The 19,582-nt window shown below is 41.0% G+C and overlaps 1 protein-coding gene across 1 annotated transcript in view; it reads right to left on the bottom strand.

The window, feature by feature from the left end:
• Nucleotides 1–884: 884 nt before the first annotated feature.
• The window catches only part of SEMA3C (semaphorin 3C), a 151,061-nt gene continuing 132,363 nt past the window's right edge, over nt 885–19,582 (bottom strand). The window contains exons 15-18 of the mRNA XM_048500305.1: nt 18,937–19,094; nt 11,612–11,679; nt 6,828–6,958; nt 885–4,143 (exon numbers count right to left, since the gene is read on the bottom strand). Coding sequence (XP_048356262.1) covers nt 3,730–4,143; nt 6,828–6,958; nt 11,612–11,679; nt 18,937–19,094 — 771 coding nt within the window. The 3' untranslated portion in view covers nt 885–3,729. The remainder of the gene's footprint in view (nt 4,144–6,827; nt 6,959–11,611; nt 11,680–18,936; nt 19,095–19,582) is intronic.

Genomic DNA, 19,582 nt, shown 5'->3' on the forward strand with positions numbered 1-19,582 from the left:
TGGGGTTGTTCACTCATAACATTATCTAAGAACAGAGTGCATGAGAGGACCTCTGATTTGTTCTAGATTCTCTGACACAGACAAAGCATAATTTGTGACATACAGGTCCATGAACAAATGCTTATATGAGTGAAGGTCTCACCCATGATCCCACACATATATCCAAAAGGGACATACATATTGTTTACTGGAAATAAATGCATGGCCTTTAATTGCACATCATGTTTTGTATGTAGCAAAAATCAACTATGGAGCTGCTACCATTCTTCAATACGTACAAACTAGGGGCTGACTGTGAACCAGATATCTGTTTAAATACTACGACCCTGAGGTTGCTGCTGTTCCACAGGTTGCTGTAAGCATAACATGTGAACAAAGCTTTAGAAACACTATCCTCATCTGGAGTAAACTGTTTCACATTAATGTTCAATAATTATACCAGCTGAATCTCAAATATGTTATATGATCTTGGAGTATGGAGAGCTGGAGTGGCTACAAACTTGCAAACAAGACTTGCCAATATATACATTTTTCATGTAGCAAGGGGGAAAATGTTAGTGTAATCCTTTAAATGGTCATACCATCATAGCTATATCTAAAGCAGCTTTACAAATATTGTTTCGGAACTGGAGGTTCTACTGATTTCGTTAAATGAACCACATATAGTGCCATTATTTTGTTTTTAATAAACATTGTTAACTATTCAAATATAACCACACTTGGTGGTTAAAAGAATTGTGCCCGCAAATGCTTATGTATTATTGTACGTCATCTGGAAGCAATTACTGCCTTTTACAGGATGATATAAAAGTTACATCCACAGACCCATCAATGTTGAAACAGGATGGCAGGATTCAGACGATAATACCTACACAGAATCAACATTCAGACTACAAGAGGTAGTTTTATTTTGTGAAGGTCAATATAATATTTGGGTTTTCTAAATTGGCTAGCTTCAGGATATCATATATACCACTTGAGAAGGAACTGGGCAGTACTCTATCATTCTACTGGCAACATCTAGCAGGCTATCCCAGAGCAACTTCAAATCCAGCTTCCTGATACACAACTCATTGGCTCAACAATATGTATACCTAATGGGAAATTATATGAAACATGGATTGTTTCTGACATCCAGACTATTTCTGGATTTAAAAAAGATGACATTTGAAGCAACCCTTGCGTCAGGCTTAGCTACAAATTATATGTACCCTGGAAATGCCATCCCAAGCATATTTCCCTTGCAACATACAGCAACACTTCCCCTGTCCAGCAACATTGTCTACAGGTGTAAGTTTCCCAATCATAATGTGGGCTGTCTGGTTGCAGATGTTACAAGGGAGACAGAACTCACCAAGGCAACACAATTTTCAATAGCCTCACAGTGGCATCTGCCATGCATAACTTGGTCAAATTTAATTATTGAGAATGTATGTGGGTAATGCCTAATGTGTTCCCCATTGTGTAGTGGTGGGCACTCCCTATTCTCAATTTTCCAAAAAGTGTGTGCAGGCACAAAAAGATCAAGAACTCCTGGTCTAAGAGCCTTCTGATGGACAAAGTCTAGCTACATACTTTGATAAGTTTGTGTTCCTTCATAATCAAGGCAGATATTAGAAATGAATAAGCAAATGATTGAAGGAAACACAGTGAGACTTAAATATGATGGCATTTTGGTATAAACAGGTTTACTTCATAGAGACTTCAAACTCAAGGAGGACTCAGTGTTTTTGAACCAGTGGACACCTTTGGGATTCTTATTCAGATTAGTGGGTGCGACCACAGGAGGCATACAGAGGAAGTTCAAGTGCTGGTAATTTTTAAAAAGAAAAGGTGTAAAGGTGTGAGAGAGAATAAAATCAACACAATAGTGGTGACCACCACTGAAACAACATTACTTCTGTTTAGCTAATGAGAACTCCAGTGACCAATCTAAAGTCCAGCTGGGGAAGAGTCCCATATTGCCCCACCACTTTCTAAAAATACCAGATGGCACAATGGTAACCACAGTTACCACGCTGAGGATCCCTCTGCTATAAGGTAAAGGGAAATCTTGTAAGACTTAATTGTTTGTTATAGAAACTTCCACTGTCAAAAATGTATCTTTCCTGTACAAATGAAGAAAAAAGGGGGATGTGTATATGTTTTAATGTTTACTCTCAAAACTTCAATTGAAGCCTGAGAATCAATTCAACAAAGGTCTATGTTAAGAGACCCCACAAGAGGGCAGGGGACATTTCTGAGGTATTCTGAATGATGTTGGAGCAGCTGCATAAGCCTTTATGTTGGGTGGGGTAGAATCAGTGAAAAGGCACCACCCACAGCTCTACTGTTTGGAGTGCACCTAAAAAAATCTAAGTGGTCAGGCTGCCAATCATGGAAGCTTATGGGAGTGCTGGATGAAATGCACTTGGGAAGACACACAGTTTTGCAATTATTCACACAATACAGTAGTGACACAGGATTAACTTTGAGGTATCTGCTTCCATTGCCTATCTGACAATTCACACCAATTGCCGTCATTACTTCCATGCCACACTTGAGCCCCTGATTGGAGATTTCAAAAGAGGGGAGCGTCTGGCATTGATATAAGTCTTTCCCTATGAAATCTTTGATTGGGTTATGTAATATTTTCTTCCCATATACTCTTTCATCAGGTTTTTTGTGTGTGTTTGTGATGCAAAAATGGTTATACTAAATGAAACAAAGAGACTTGCCCCTGCTAAGCTGAAGCTTAATGTATCTCTGCCCCGGCAAATATTATTCTGGGTTTCCATGGGTTGCTGTGGAGGGCAAATACCAGTTCTTATGGCATGTATTCATAAAATGATTATATATTCACTATCCAGATTATACACCAACTTAAATGGCCCAGACAATGGCACCTGAAGGCACCTAACCTGGTCTGATGATTAGATCAAGCTCTGTAAACTGCCTCATTGGGAGACCACCTTGAAATCAGACGGACAATGTTTGAAAGAAGGGTGCAGTACAAGTATGCCAATAATAGAAACACAGTATTGTGACTTGCCATGTAAAAAATGATTCGGAATTATATATATATATCCTGTATCTTTAATACAAAGCTGGAAAATGACATGGGTTGAGTTCCTTGCTTTGGCTGCTGTTTTTTCAAGCTAGGGGACCATAATTAGAGACCATGATACATACCCAAGTCTGTGGGCTAAATGCTGTAGATCAGGGGAGAACATATGCTAATATGGGCAGGCATTGGTAAGAATTTGGCTGAAGTGTTACTGCTCCCCTTTTTTCTGCTTGGAGGTCTCCCAAGAGAGATGGTACCACTAAGAAATTAGTTACCTTCATCCCTGCTGAAGATATCCCTAAAAAACACATATAACCATCTTAACCCAAACTCTTCTTCCCACTTTGCATAACTCCAAGCCAGGCAATCTGTGCCTCTTTTGTCTCTTTACTCCTTTGGAAAAGGCAACTGATGACAACAACATCCTAGTGAAAATCTGAGTTAAGGCAAATTATCAGGCTTATAGGTAAACTAATGATGGATCTAGTACTAGTGGGCACTTCACAAGCAACATCTCTTTGGGTCTGATTTGGTTTTCCACTTTAGCTTAGATAGGTTTCATTTCATTGGAACAAGCTGCTACCAGACTTGCTTTGCTATGTTTTTTCAGCAGGAAAACAATCAAATAAAAACTCCTCAAGGGAGGATAAGAAAAAAAGTTTGATGTTCCAAGACAAAAAACTTTATGATCCCGGTAATTGATTCCTTCGGTTCCTACTTTTCCTGCTGTTGATGAGGGCCTTCAACTTCCCATAATCCCCTCTCATCTTCTGAGAATCTTCTGCCTGCTGCCCAAGCTGTCTTGTGTCTTTGCAGTATTGATTAATCATCTGCAGCTCCGAGTGGCTGAAAGTGCCAACCAAATCCTTTGGATGAAACTGTAAAGCTTGAAGAGAGCTGGCCCAGGTCCATGGGGACCACTTGTCAGTCATGAAGGCCACCATATCTGAATCTAACACCTTGAAGTTGATCTTTGCTATTGTCTGCTTGAAGCCATTCTCTGTTGCAATGCAGTGGTAAAGTCCTCTGTCAGCCTCCTGGACTGAGCGGATCAACAGCCCTTGTTCAGTTGCTATGATCCTTTCATTAAGTTTGACCTAGAAGTGATACAAAACAAAATGAAAGTTCTTTTCGAGTTTATTGTGACATTTTATTAGGCTGAGACATGCAGCTGAATCTTGGTTATTCCCTTCTGGACTGCTTGTTGGGTCTGGTAGCAGCCTGTTCTATGGGAGGTCTGATGAGAAGACCAAAAGGGAATAATCTTCTGGGGTTTTCCCTTTTTTCTGCAAACATTGGGGAATTGTTCTACAACCCAGCACATACATACATGCTGCAGAAGTTTTTAGATCCAGGTAGCCCAGGAAAAGAAACTCCCCAGCAAACCCCAAATGGCACCAGAAACAAACCTACTGAAAATTATCCTTATGTGTTCTGAACAGCTTTTAAAAATTTCAGTATACAAAAGACTAATTTTATTTATTCATTGGTTTTGTTTCTGTGATACAAAAGAGTACAATTATGCAGTCCTCCAGTATGCAAACAAAAAACAAAACCCATTCAAAGTTAGTCCTTATTGTGCTTTTTAATTTTTGTGTTCATTTTTGGCATATAAACGGCTAATTTTGAAAAGATTTATCTAATTTGAGGGTTATTTTAACCAATCCTCTTAATCAATCCTCTTCCTCATTCTAAAGGATGACAGTGCAGGGGAAAGTACCTGGCAAACTTACTGCTTTTCATTATTCATGAGGTCTCCAACTCTTACCTTCAACAAAAAAATTACTTGCCAGTAGAGAAAAGGCCTTACATTTTCAAATACAATATTTTCATAAATTTAATGAAACTGGCATCCTAGTTATTAGAGTGTCGCAACTTGAGAACTTTGGAGAAACCAGTAATGGAAAATGTGATTACACCACAGTAAGGAAAATTCTTGTAGCCATGAGTATTTTTAGTTCAGACTAATTCCTTGCTGCAAAAGCTTTCCATATCATCTTCTCATCCTGCTCCTCTGTGGCCCTCCTGAATGTTATGACTCTTGTTCCTCTCTCAGATGGAAAGCACATTTAAAACATAGGAGACATTCCCCTCATAGCAATCTTCATGCTGTATACCATGGGTATAATCCAGGCAAAGTTCACCACTTTAAGTCTTCGCTGTTTTGGGTGGAAGAGAGCTGAGTGACAGATTAGCCCTCCCATTTAAATCAGTCATAAAATTTACTGAATCTAGCCAAGACTTTTTAAGGAGAATACCTTTAGTGCTCAGAATGTGGTATTTGAGTATAAACACATTTAAGTTCCAGCAATTTGAACAAGATTAAGAAAGCACCTCATCTGTGAGCTGGGACTTTGAAGTAACCAAAATTTATGATCAAAATATCATTCAAAAGACTCAGGCCCCTTCCGCACATGCAGAATAATGCACTTTCACTCTACTTTCACAATTGTTTGCAAGTGGATTTTGCTATTTCACATAGTAAAACCCAGCTGCAAAGTGCACTGAAAGTGCATTATACTGCATGTGCGGATGGGGCATCAGAAGTGATGTATGAGGTAATGATGAAAGTCTTTGATGTTTAGAAGATGATTTGTAAAATCCAGAGCAACCACCTTGCCAAGATCACAATCTTTTACATGAAGAGTGGTTCAAACACTTCAGAGAACAGATTGTTGGTATATATGACTGTGAGGCATGAGTGCTCACAGTTTCTCACACAAATATAATGTGTGACATAAACTGTGTACAAGCACGTTCATATCATCTTTCTTCCCTTTTCCAAAGAAGGATTACACACATCAGATATGCAAAGTAGGTGTAGTGGTTAAGAGCAGGTGAACTCTAATCTAGACAATGGGGTTTAATTCCATACCCCCACTCCACCAAATTAGCAGTGGACTCCTAACTGGTGAACCAGATTTGTTTCCCCACTCCCACATTCCGACTGGGTAATCTTAGGCTAATCACAGTTCATTCAGAACTCTTTCAGCCCTACCTACTTCACAAGGTGTTTGTTGTGGGGAGAGGAAAGGAGTTTGTAAACCCCTTTGAGTCCTTTTACAGGAGAGAAGGGGAGAATAAATACTACTACTACTACTACTACTACTACCACTACCACTACTACTACTACTACTACTACTACTACTTCTTCTTCTTCTTCTTCTTCTTCTTCTTCTTCTTCTTCTTCTTCTTCTTCTTCTTCTTCTTCTTCTTCTTCTTCTTCTTCTTCTAACAACGCATAATACATTACAATATTTTGTGTGAAGGAGGTTTGTGAACATTTCCTATTACCTGTGGTGTGGTTTGTTCTCATGTGTGAATTGGCCTAATGTAGAAGAACTGCCACTTCCGGTTCCATGGTTAAATAATTAAAGCAGATGAGAATCCCCCTTCCATTCATATGCTTCTGTTTTACCGGTATGAAAAAATTACCATCCTCATTGTAAATACATCCTGGTTACTGAACAGTAAATACCTAGAGTCTTGCTACCTTTTAATTTTTGCTGGGAGTTCTACCTTACATTGTCATGAAGGCTTGGATACTCTCAAGAGCATCTTCTTGTCTCTAATCTAAGCAGCAATGCTAATCACAAATCCCCCCTATGGCCCTCATCTTTGTCTTTGCCTTCCTCCTTTGTTTGCCTTCATAACACCTTCACAGGTAAATGTTGTGCTTTTACTGGGAGAGGCTTTGAGACTGAAAAAGTTGCCCCCCCTCCCAATACAAGGCCATCTTCACCTTTTTGTTCCTTCAGAACTTGTGATCAAGATGATTTACCTCTTTCCTTCTGTCATTGTCTTTTTGGAATAGCCATTTAACAGAGGCCTGTGGTGATTTAGGTGTGCATTCCAGGAAAGTGGTGTTGTTCTTCACTCCATACTGAATGACCTCTGCAGCGTTACGATAAGCTAAAATGAGAAAGAAGTCAGATAGCATCAGATTGAAAGGCATTATAGGGTTCTTAAACCTGGCAAGTGTACACGATCAGTTTGTTTCCAGGCCAATAGCATTCATAAGAAACTTATATGCAGGCAAAACATCCTATTTAAATGGAAATGTGGTTCTATAATTAGAATGGCTTAGTTAGGAGACTGAGAATATGATGTAGGTTTATACACTGTTCCACCCTCTCTTGTACATGAATTGGTCCTCATGTCAAAAGTTCAGCTTAACCATGATACAGTGTGACATCCATGAAGGGTCTAAAGCAAACCATACCCATATTTTGCCAACCCACTTCAAAGCTAGGTTTCAGAGTTCGGTTCTCAGGATATCTTGCTTTGTTTTAACATGGTTACCACAACTTAGGAACTTGTTCTACACCATGCTTAAACAATGAAATGGAGGAAAGAGAAAGCCGGCGAACTTTCAGGGATGTCTCACAAAGTCAAATCTGACTGGATATGTGGCATTATGACATCATAAGCTACACAATCTCCAACTGTGAACATTTAAAGGGGCAAAAAAATCTCTAAACCAAATGGCACTGAAGTAGCATTCACAAAGGGAAACAATGGCTACAAGCAGTAGTAAAAGTAGATGTAATGAAAGATTCGGTGGAACACTATGCTAAACATGTTCATGTGCAAATGTTTGGCACAGCCCTAGACAATAAATGAGATTTTCCATGATTAAATATACTGGAATGCAGAAGGAATTTAGCAATATTAATGAATACAATGCTTGTGGCAACATAGTAGTGACTGGCATTCTATTTTTAGAAATCATATTCATTATAGTCAAAGTTCCATACCCTTGCATAATCTTAAATAGTGGGATCAAATATAAAGAGTTCTTTATATTTGAATCAAAAATAAAAAGCCCCAGGCTTTTAATAAAATAAAATGTAATGACTTTTTCTAATTATGTATTTGCTCACTTACTTTTGAGATCATTTAACTTGCTAAGAAATATGTTAAAATATCCCTTCGTTTCTGAGAAGTGCTAGCTCCACAATTTTGACGGCTGAAATACCAAGTACCTTTTGCATGCACAGATGTCACATTATAAAAACAAAGGAATTGTCCTGCTAGATCAGATCAAATATTTATCTAATTCAACATCTTGTTTCCTACAGGAGTCAATAAGTAGGCCTCAAGCAGGGTGCGAAGGCAACTAGCCCACTCCTTCTGCATTTAATGGCATTTAGACAAATGAATAAAAGGTAGGTACATCCTGCCAGATCTGGATGGCCCAGGTTAACCAATCTCTTCAGATATCAGAAGTTAAGCAGGGTTGGCCCTGGTTGGTACTTGGATAGGAGACTGACAGGATTCCAGAGTTGCTGTGTAGATGCAGGGAATAGCAAACCACTTCTGATTGTCTCTTGCCCTGAAAGCCCATATAGATCAATTAAAGGGCTGGGAGTAGGTAACAAAAATGCCTGCAGGTCTGGAAACCGAACCCTATGAGAGAAGGCTGAGGGAACTTGGTATATTCAGCCTGAAGACAACTGGGGTAAGACTGTCTTTGCTGTTCTAGAAAACAAGACTGTACTTAATGGGGTTTAAGTTACTGAAGGATTTCATTTGAACATTAGGAGAAACTTCTTAATGGTAAAAACAACTGATAATGAAACCAACTACCTAAGAAGGGGTGGGTGGGCTTTCCTTCACCGAAAGTCTTGCAATGCCATCAGTAAAGGCTGAGCTTTGTATTTTTGCATTGAACAGGTTATTGGACCAGATAGCTTATAAAGATTCCTTCCAACTTGGAGATTCCACCAAGAAGTACTGTTTTTGTTGGTCTCAAATCTACTGCCAATTAATTTCATTGAGGAACTAATTTTATAGGCAAGAAAGAGTGGTTTGGAGTAAAGCAACTTTAAACCACAGAATCGAGCTGAGAAAATATTTCATACCGCTCCAATCCTCCAATTAATTTTAGATAAAGCTAGAATTCAGGATGTATAGAATGGAAGAAAAGTACCTGAGAAAATGGAATGACATTACTTTTTCTTTTATATGCATACTCTTACAGATCTCTGTCATGCCTCCTCTCACCCTCCATAATCTTTTTTTTTTCTGAACTAAAAAACCCTCAAAATTCTTAGCCTATCCTTGCAGGAAAGAGGCGGCTCTCCTTTCCTGGCCCTTTTCTCGTCCTATAATATAACTGTTGAGATGGGATGGTGGTTACTAAGGTTGGTAGATGGGCAAGAAATTCGGCCCCAGTTCGGATTTGGGCAAGCCTTGGATAGAGGAGCTCGGATTGGCCGAGCTCCGAGCCTACCAGGCTCGGATCCATCCGATCCTGCAGGAACATCCGAAAAATTCGGATGTGGTTTTATTTTTTGTTTTGTTTTCACATTTTGTCCTGCAGGGGGCGCATGTTTGGGTGTATCAACACCAAAATTGCAGGGTATCATCAGGAGACTGTCCTGATGATACCCCCCATTTTGGTGCGGTTTGGTTTAGGGGGGGCAAAGTTATGGACCCTCAAAGTGGGTGCCCATATCCCCAGTTTTGCAGCAAATATGGCAGCCCAGCCTAGCCTGTTTCATCCATTCATAATTCAGTCATCGGACTGGGAAGCAGCAGCAGCAACGAGTGTGTGAGTGGGGTCATTTTGGGGGGGTTGCAGGGGGGTATTTTGGGTTGGGGTGTTTGAGTTGTGTTGCTGCAGGAGTGTGTGTGTGTTCCCCCACGCGGGATCCCTGCCGGCTAGTGCAATCAGCTGGCGTCTCACTTTTTCGCGGCTTGTTTTTTTTCTGAATGAATGGAGTTTGCTGGGAGAATTTTGGGGGTTGCGGGGGATTATTTTGTGTTGGGGTGCTAAAGTTTTGTGCCACAGGTGTGTGTTTGTGTGTGTGTCTGTGTGTGTGTGTGTTCCCAGCCAAACCTTGTCAGCTGGGAGTGTTTGTTTTCATTTTTAAACTGCCGGCTGGGAGGGTTTTTTTCTTTTTTGCAGGGCTCAGCTGTGTGCGCCCGGAAGGGTTTTTTCTTTTGCCGGGGCAGGGATCCCACGCTGCCCTTGGAGGGCTCCTCGTGCGTGCAGGAGGATTTTTTTCTCCAGACTCTCGGTGAACTGCAGTTCGGGGGCTCCGCCGCTCCGAACCTCATGGATTGGAGCAGCTGATGTTCGGAGGGCCTTGGCTCGGCCCAGCGGCACCTGAGCTTGCCCGAGCCACATCCAGCTCGGCCCGAACCGCTGGGTCGGAGCTCCAGAACCGCCATCTCTAGTGGTTACTTTTCCCAGGAACATTTTCCCAACCTCTCATGAGAGCACCAATGTACTCGGGAGCTTGGCAGGCTCCATGCCATCAGTGGCAAGAAAGGAAACTGGCATCATGACCTGGCCTGCATTGCTTCTAAATGGGTCCAAACCACATACAAAGGGAATCTTTGATTGATAATAATAACATTTTGGTATGAAGTCCTAATATGAGGGATGTTTCCTTTCTCTCACCCACAATTACTCAGAATGTATTTCTTACTGAGAATCGTGAAAGTGAAATATATGGTATTTATTTTTAATAGTATGCTTGATGAGGTAATTGTTCCAACATACATAGTAAAAAGTTAGGGATGAACTGAGGCTTCCAGCTCTATCTTGATTCGATCTGTCTTTAATCTGTGATTTGCTCTAATGATCTTCAGCAGTGTTTCAAAGAATGTAAAGGAGAAGACAACAATAAAAAGCAAATGCTCCTTACTAGTCTCGCAATTTAGTCAGCAGCAGGGGAAGTCAAGGAGGTGATGAATGTATCTTTCCTGGCCAGGGCTGGCCCACCCATTAAGCACACTTAGACAATCACCTAGGGTACCAGAGGTAGAGAGGTGCCAAAGCCAACTGCAGTCACCCACAGTGTTGGGGTCTGCCACAGCAAGTGGCAGCCCCAGGTAGCATCCCAGATCCAGTGGGTGACCTATGACTGCTTCTTATCTCCCTCCATGAGGGAGATAGGCCCTATTTCCAATCCTCTTCCATTGGGAAGCCAAGGTCATTGGGTGGGCTGGAGGGCACTGAAATTTGCCCAGGGTGCCAAAACTTTTTGGGCTGGCACTATTCTTGGGACAATAGAATACCTTAAATTGGCACTGACCTGAAACCTTGGTAATGCTTTTTTTACCCATTGTTTGAAGCCAGCTCTGATTTATGAACCATGGGTAAATGAAGTCAGATTTCACATATTTTAAGTCACAGATAATTTTCTGTACAGGTTGCTATTGCTGGAGAGGCCTTACTTTGAGGTTGCATGAACAATTATTCAGATGAACCATTTTTCTGGGACTTGGAGCACTCTGGGCTGAAGAACAATAGCAGCAATCTCTAAGTTCCTATACACTGGCAATTTATGTCTCTTGGTGTGCCATACTGTGATGTTACCTCAAGCTGTTATTGTAGGCACAGCTAATCTTAAAATGATGATATTAACTTTTAAATTAATTTAAAAAAGAAACCTAGACTAAATTCCACAAATAAACACAGCACACCAGAAGGAAGGATGGATGTTACAATACATGGAAGCTCCTTAACCAGTCAACCACACATGGATAGTATGGTTCCCTTGAAGGACAACAACGTGTTTTTATAGCTGAACCTTTTAAAACTCGCTGTACCTTTTAGATTAAATCCTCGGCATTGAGTCATAGGGTTTCCATGCCTCACATCTTGTCTACGGCTCCTCCTAAAACATTGAGAAGAGGGGGAAGAGATATAATAGGGAAAAAAAATACTTCAAAATAGCGAATGCATGTATATAAACAATACACACCAGTAGAAACAATAAGGTTAATCAACTTATTATAAACAATGAGCTCTATGGAAGAAACCCACATCTCGTTAAAGTCACCCTGACTTCAAATGGATCAGGGTTGAACCTTCCAAGAGACTCAGTCCACATGACCCTGTACCAGAAAAGGTGAAAGCGATTCGTATTTCATCCAAACATCTGGCACTAGATAATTCCACTGCTCTCAGGTTTCAGAGATTACTACAAAGCTTTGTGTTTGGAGAAGGGGAATGGTGATGGAACCTACACAACTGTATTCTTTACCCTTAATATATACATAAACATTGCTGCTCTTCCAATTTCATCCTTGGAGCTGTAGCTGTTTATTTAGGCTTTTCATGTAACACTGAAATTCTGAGAAAAAATATTTCCTTTAGCATTGGACAACCTCTTCTATTCTGATTGGGAACAGTACTTACGTTTTAACTCACTGATGTCAAACAATGAAGGCAACCATCATGATTTAGACTGCACGTGAGAACTGAAAATATCTCCATTGTTTCTTTAAATGGTGCTTTGCTGATTCATAGGTACTGGAGACACAGCCTCCCAAACAGCTTCCCATGTCCAATTTGTTCTCACTTCGCCAAAATACTGAAGAACACATCCCATGCTGTGATAGCACCATAGTGTATGTAAGAACATCTGAACAGCCATACTGGATTGGACCAAGGGCTCATCCAGAGCAGTATTCTGTTCACACAATGTCCAACCAGCTGTATCCAGGAAGCCCATGAACAGGATGATGGCAATACCATCTTCCTACCAATATTCCCCTTGAACTGTATAAAGAGGCAATGCTAGTATCCATCATAGCCTGTAGCCATTGATAGCACTCTCCTCCATGAATTTTTCCACTGCTCGTTTTCATTTCATTTCATTTTAACCTTTAATGGCATACAAATTATTTCCATTTAAAAGAGAAAAGAGAAAACTTTTAAAACATTTAAAAGAGAAAACTTTTAAAACATTTAAATATGGGTATTTAAAATGCTTTCCAAGAATTTAGCCACTGCCAAGGTGATCGATGGATTACAGTCACTTAGCAGAAAGCGAGTGGCCTGGAACTTGGAGTGCTCAAGTCTTGGAAGCAGCAGAGGGTGAATTAAAATCATGCGCAGGTTACTGTGAAGACAGCATTCCAGAAGAATATGGGTTATGGTTTCTATAGATCCACATCCGCAATGGCATAGTCTCTGATGTTTAGGGATCTGGAGGTATCTCCCTGAGGTTTCCGCTGATGGGAAAATATTGAGGCGTGCTAGCATGAATGCACGACGTTGGTTGATGGATAACAGAGATGAGAGATATTTAGCTCTTGCTCTGTAACTTGGTTGTATTCCGAGGGAGCGGGGAGAGCATACAGCCCCCTTTGTTGGATAGAAACAATGATGTTCCAGATCCCTCAGTCTTTCGCGGATCTGATTGAAAATATGCAGTTCACTATCAGTCCCAACATTGTCCAAATCAAATCCTATGGTTCTGATTTTGTTCTCAATGACTTTGAACCAGTAGAATTGAAAATTGTCTTTAAAAAGGTTTGAGTTTATATCACCTGCAAGTGATCTAAAATGTATTTTGAGCCAATACTTTATGGTGGCAATCCAAGCTTCTGTTTCCACATATGAGAGGCCAACTTCGAGACATAAAGTTGGATAGGTGACACTATTCGGGACTCCCAAAATCCTTCTCAGAAAATATGCTTGGATTTGTTCAACATCATGTTGGAAATCACTTATCCAAATTGGGATGCCGTAGAGGATTTTAGGCAACAACTTTGCTTGGAAAATTTTTAATACGGCTTTTACTGATTGGTTTCCTTTTCCGTAGTAAAATTGGATTATGCCAGACATGGTACGTCTGGTTGATGAGATCAAGCAGGATCTATGAAGGGGCCATTTTAGATTGTATTGAAAAGTGATCCCTAAATATTTAAAGGATTGTACCTGCTTGATCTCAATATTGTTGATTTTCCAGGAAAGAGGACGCCAGTTTTTGGAAAATACGATTATTTTTGACTTCTCACTGTTTAGTTTTAGTTTGTTGAGATCACAGTAGTAAAAAAAAAAACTCTTAGATATCTTTTGAGTCCAATGGATGTTTGAGATAAAATAACAGCATCGTCAGCATAGAGAAGAAGTGGAAAAGGACATTATCCAATTTTAGGAGGATGGCCATTAACTTTGCTAAGGTGGTTTTGAAGATCGTTTAGGTAGATGTTAAAGAGATGAGGTGCCAATACGCATCCCTGTCTGACCCCTCTGCTGATTGGAATTTTTTCAGATAATATACCAGTTTGATCTAATTTGACCTGACAAGTGGTGTTGCTATATAATTTACGAATAAGCATAAGTAATCGTGGCTCCATTTGGAGATAAGTTAATTTTGACCATAGGATACTTCTGGAAATTGTATCAAATGCACTACTCAGATCTAAAAAGGCTGCATATAATTTCCCTTGACCCTTGGATTGATATTTGTTTGCCAGAGTGTAGAGGGTTAGGCAATGATCCATGGTAGATTTTCCAGATTTAAACCCAGCTTGTTCAGGGCCTGTGATGTTGTTTTCAGTCATCCATGTTTTTAACTTACTTTCGAGGTATTTAGTATAAACCTTCCCAATAATGGACAGGAGGCTAATTGGTCGAAAGTTTCCAGGATCGTTGGTAGGTCCTTTTTTGTGGATTGGTATTATTATTGATGATAACCACGTCTCCGGAATTGAACCGTATTGGTCAATGTAAGTGAACAATTTAACCAAAATTGGGGTCACACTGCTCGTTAAAGCCTTCCATATTGCTAGACATCACCACATCATGTTGCAGTCAGTGTCAAAGTTTAACTATGTGTTGCGTGAAGAAGTGATTGATTTTGTTTATTCTTTATCTCCCACCCGTTGGCTTCAATGGATGATGCCAAATTCTATTATTATGAGAAAGAAAGGCTTAGCCTTGACCACCTTCTGCACACCATGCGTATCTTGTAAATCTCTACCGTATTTCCCTCTCTCACTTTTTTCAAGCTAAACAGCCCTAAGAGTGTTAACCATTCCTCATAGGGCAGCAGATCTAGCCTCCAATCATTTTGGTTGTTCTTTTCTACTTATTTTTTTCTACTAAAATATCCTTTTTTGAGGTGAGGTGACCAGAATTGCACTTAGTACTGCAAGTGTGGTGTCACCATAGATTTTTATAACAGTAATATGATAGCAGCAGTTTTATTCTTATTCCTTATTCATTTTCCCTTTCTTGACCTACTACTGCTACCTCAGATCCCATCAGTGTATGTTGCAATCAGAATTTTTTGCTCCAATATGCATCATTTTACACTTGCTAACACTGAACCTCATTTTGCCATTTTATTTATTTATTTTATTTATACGTTAGATTTTAAACTGTCCACCCCTGAAGGGCTCTGGGCGGTGTTCAACATGCCAAGAACATCATTACGCACACAGGCCAAACAACATTTCACACAATAAAATTAAGTTAAGTTAAAACAATGTACAAATTCTATAAAACATAGCAGCATTAAAACAGTACAATAAAGTACAACAACATTCCGAAGAGTCCAACGCACGATCCCAAGGCCAGGAGGGGGCAGCAGTATTAAATAGATGCTATATTGGGCATGCCAGTGATGGAATGGCATGCAACACAAGGGTATCCTGGAGGGGAAATCACCAAGATCCCGCAGGGCCCACACATCTGATGGAAGAGTGTTCCACCAGGCAGGGGCCAGGGCTGGCAACACCCTGGCCCGAGTAGAGGCCAGCCGCATCATGGAGGGGCCAGGGACCACCAGTAAATTGGCCTCTGCCGATCGCAGAGGCCTACCCGGGACATATGGAGTGAGACGGTCATGAAGATATGAGGGTCCCAAGACGCGAAGGGTCTTAAAGGTTAACACCAATACCTTGGAGGTGACCTGGAATTCCACTGGAAGCCAGTGTAGGCAGCGCAACATGGGGGTGATATGCTCTCTGAACGAACCACCCACCAAGAGCTGTGCCGCCGCATTCTGGACAAGTTTCAATTTCCGGATCAGCCGCAAGCGGAGGCCCACGTAGAGCGAGTTACAATAATCCAGCCTGGAGGTGACCGTTGCATGGATCACAGTGGCCAGGTCGGCCTGGGAGAAATAGGGGGCCAGCCATCAGGCCTGGCGAAGATGGTAAAAAGCAACCTGGGTAACATGGGCCACCTGGCTCTCCATGGAAAGGAAAGAGTCCAGGCGGACCCCCAGGCTGCATGCCAGGGAAGTAGGGGTTAGGGACACCCCTTCCAATACCGGCGGCTGAAAATCCCCGTGTCCCCCACCGCAGCCCAGCCAAAGGACCTCCGTCTTTGATGGCCATTCCCCAGTTTGGAGAGACCCCTTTAGAGTTCTTTACAATATGTTTTTGTTTTAAGCACCCTAAAAAACTCAGGCTGTTTCTGCATGGTGGCAGAAACGTCTGTCCACTGGCATTCACACGATCTCGTGCAGCCAACGCTGAGGCTGCTGTGACCCGCAGAGGCAGCTCTGTGGGTCATCCCGTTCACCTACCTCTCCTCGCTGCACTGCTCTGGATGGCTGGAGGGACACGGCCATGCTGCCCTCCGACTTCCGGGGGTCAGAGGGCAGCGTGGGCGTGTCTCTCCAGCCATCCAGAGCGGCGCAGGGAGGAGAGGTAGGTGAACGGGAACACTGGATGGGCCAAAAGCGACATCCTCACACCGGTGCGCTTTGCACTATGCTGGCGGGAAGACTCTGCTTTTGAAAAAACTTGCTAAGGGAGCAAGTTTCAAAAGCAGCATTTTCGTACCAGTTGGAGGGGTGAGCCAGCTGTGTGAACAGCACCCCAAGGACGGTGTTTTTACTGTCCCCAGGGAGCTGTTTTTCAGCTGTGCGGAAATGGCCTCAGTGTCACCACAAACTAGGTTGCCTCACAACTCACCTCTAAGGCCCCTTTTGCACAGCTTAGGATACTGTAATAGGATCAGAAACCAGATGCACTAAATTTTTCTGGAACTAGATATTTGCTACTCCAAGTGGCTGCACTATACAATCTTAGGTAGGTGCACAGTAATGGTGCAGATGGTCCTTGGGCAATTTTCAGATTGAATACTGTTCCATCAATGTTCTTAGAAAGATCAGCACTGCAAGTAACTGCTTAGATTCTAGTTGCAATTGGTCTGCATTGTCCGCAGCCTCACACAGGCATAAGTGTAACTGCTTCTCTTTCATCTCCCTCAGAAAATGTTCAAAACTGGTGTGATGGAAAGTCTCTGAAGGATCCCTGACAGATTTCTCAGCACCACAACAGAACTCCAATACAGTGTTGCTGGAATGGGGGACTGAAAATATTTGGACAAAATATACTTTTTTCCCTCCAAGGTGGGCATCCCATAAGACTACTTCACCAGAAAGTCAGACATCTCAGTTTATAAAACATGGTTCCAAACAAAGGCAAGGATTACTCCGCTCTTTGTTAAGTGGAGCAAATTGAGCAGTTCAGAAAGAGCACATTTACTTTGCGACCTCTCAGCTTTTGTTGTTGATGCCAACACTTGAATTTGCTTTATCCTTCTCAAGATACAACATAGGCAAACAAAGATATTTCTGTGAAATTCAGATACTTATAAATTGCTTCTTTGCACTTTTAAAGTTCAGTTGCAAACTGAAAGAGGGCAGTTTAATAATGAATATAACCTATATTAAAAAGCAGAAATATTTAGCTGAGAATTTACTGTGGGCGTATTTTGATTACAGGACATTATCAGATACTTTGAAGTCTTGTTTGGGAAATGAAATTTAGATGGAATTCAAAAGGAAGGGAAATAACAAGGCTGAGCAAATGCAGAGTGTAGAAAGAGTTACTGCTGTCTAGACTTGGGGGCTTGACTTGGCTCCTGTTGTCAAAGTTTTTCTCAATTATAATCTGGTTTTTTTAATGATAAAAGAATAAGTTATTTTCTAAACACATGAAAACCAGACATCATTCTGTATGTATTATTTTTTCCTACTAAAAAGCAAAGGATAAACAGATTATTATCCCATGGAGATATGTTTGTCTGCCAACATGATGGAAATATTAACGAATCCCAGAAGTTTGTAAACTTTCAACCAGGCTAAATTCACACACCTGTGTTACACTTGGCAGTTGTGATTGCCAGACATCCCTTGCAGTCTGAAGGTATCATCCCACTCCATTACAACATTAAACCATCAGGGATTCTAATAACTGGTTTTCTTCCAGAAGGCAGCCATGTAATATTGCAGTAGAACATCTAGTTTTGAATTCAGCAGCCCTTCGAACCATGAAAATCCTGTTGGTCTCTAAGATGTTTCTGAACTGGAATCTAGCTCTGAACTATGCTTTGTAAAACTGCTAAAGAGTAGACAACGAGCCTGAATTTTGGCTGGTCTTTTAACAGGTTCTAAACATGTATTTGCCTAAAACTGAATTTTGTGTTGATAAATAGCTACTGATCTACCATTTTTCAAAATTAAGGGATATATGGCACAACTTCTATTATTGTACATTTGAGATTAGCTTGGATATTTCCCAGTGTCTTGAAGTGGTGTGGAGAAGGGGCAGATACACACATTTTGACATACCAAACACAGCTCATGAGCCACATACAATGGCACATCAGAGGCCGAGTTACTCCTTCAAAATCCATTGACTTGAATTGATTTAGAAGGGTGCAAGCTCTTAGGATGCCCCCATCAGCCATCTATTCTAGTTCCTGCTTGGGGCTAGCTGTTCACGATCCTCCTGCCAAACACCAGCACTCAGTTGGAATTGGGCCTTTTAAACAAACCTTTTTGCCAAACAAATGGCAGTTTGCTTTTTGCAACCCTAATTTCAAGTCTAAGGCCCCTGAGGACTACATTGTCCAGGGTAGTCAAGGTGGAAGGAAAGAAGAGGGCTTCTGTCTGGCAATCTAAGCTGAAGAAGAACTCAGGGCTGCTTTACTGAGATAATGTGAGTGAAGCAGTTTGATCCCTGGAAATGTTATATAAATGCTAAATAGCAAGCAAATACGCTTGGTATTTGCCAACAGAAAAGATAACAATGGAAATCCCCTTCCAATAATATATTTCACACCCAATAAATGCATTTGAGGCTTACAAGCCTCATCCCACTAACTCGCACTTACTCACCTTTTCCCTGTTGGGTAGAACCTGGAGCAGGAATTGCCATCCCAAGCACAGTAGGGGTCTCTGGCAAGGCAACAATCAGCACAGGCTGTTCCATAGATATGGCAGCGGTGCAAAGAAACTTGAGCCACCCCTTCATCCGAGCTCACATACAACTGTTGCTGTTCAACAGGAAATAAAGAGATTTACTTTAAGAGATGAGATGAGAAGGAAAATGCAGCCAGAATGCTGCTAAAAAATGCCTAAGCTCTCCCATACTTATGGAATTAATGAAAAAAATAAAATAAAGTGAGCTACTAATGGGTCAAAGTCCAAAACAAACAGAAGGATTTCACAGGTTAATATGGGGATAATATTATACCTTCCTGTGAGGAAATACTTAGGGAAGCTATTAATGCTTTTTAGACATTGGAGTTCATTGTTTCATTCTAGCATAAGGAGAGCTTAGTGATCTGATATCTTACTTTTTTGAGCATTTTAATTTCCTCCTAAGAAGACGGAGAACAATTTTGCTATGTCTATGGCACTATTTTAACAATTTTAATGTTGTAACATGCAGCTTCACATTTAAGTATAAATATCAGGGTAAGCAACCTCTAATGTATGAGATGAATAGCAGCACAGTAAACCATTTTGCTTGGCATGCAGG

This window comes from Sphaerodactylus townsendi, linkage group LG06 (assembly GCF_021028975.2).
Source record: "Sphaerodactylus townsendi isolate TG3544 linkage group LG06, MPM_Stown_v2.3, whole genome shotgun sequence".
Lineage (NCBI taxonomy): Eukaryota > Metazoa > Chordata > Lepidosauria > Squamata > Sphaerodactylidae > Sphaerodactylus > Sphaerodactylus townsendi.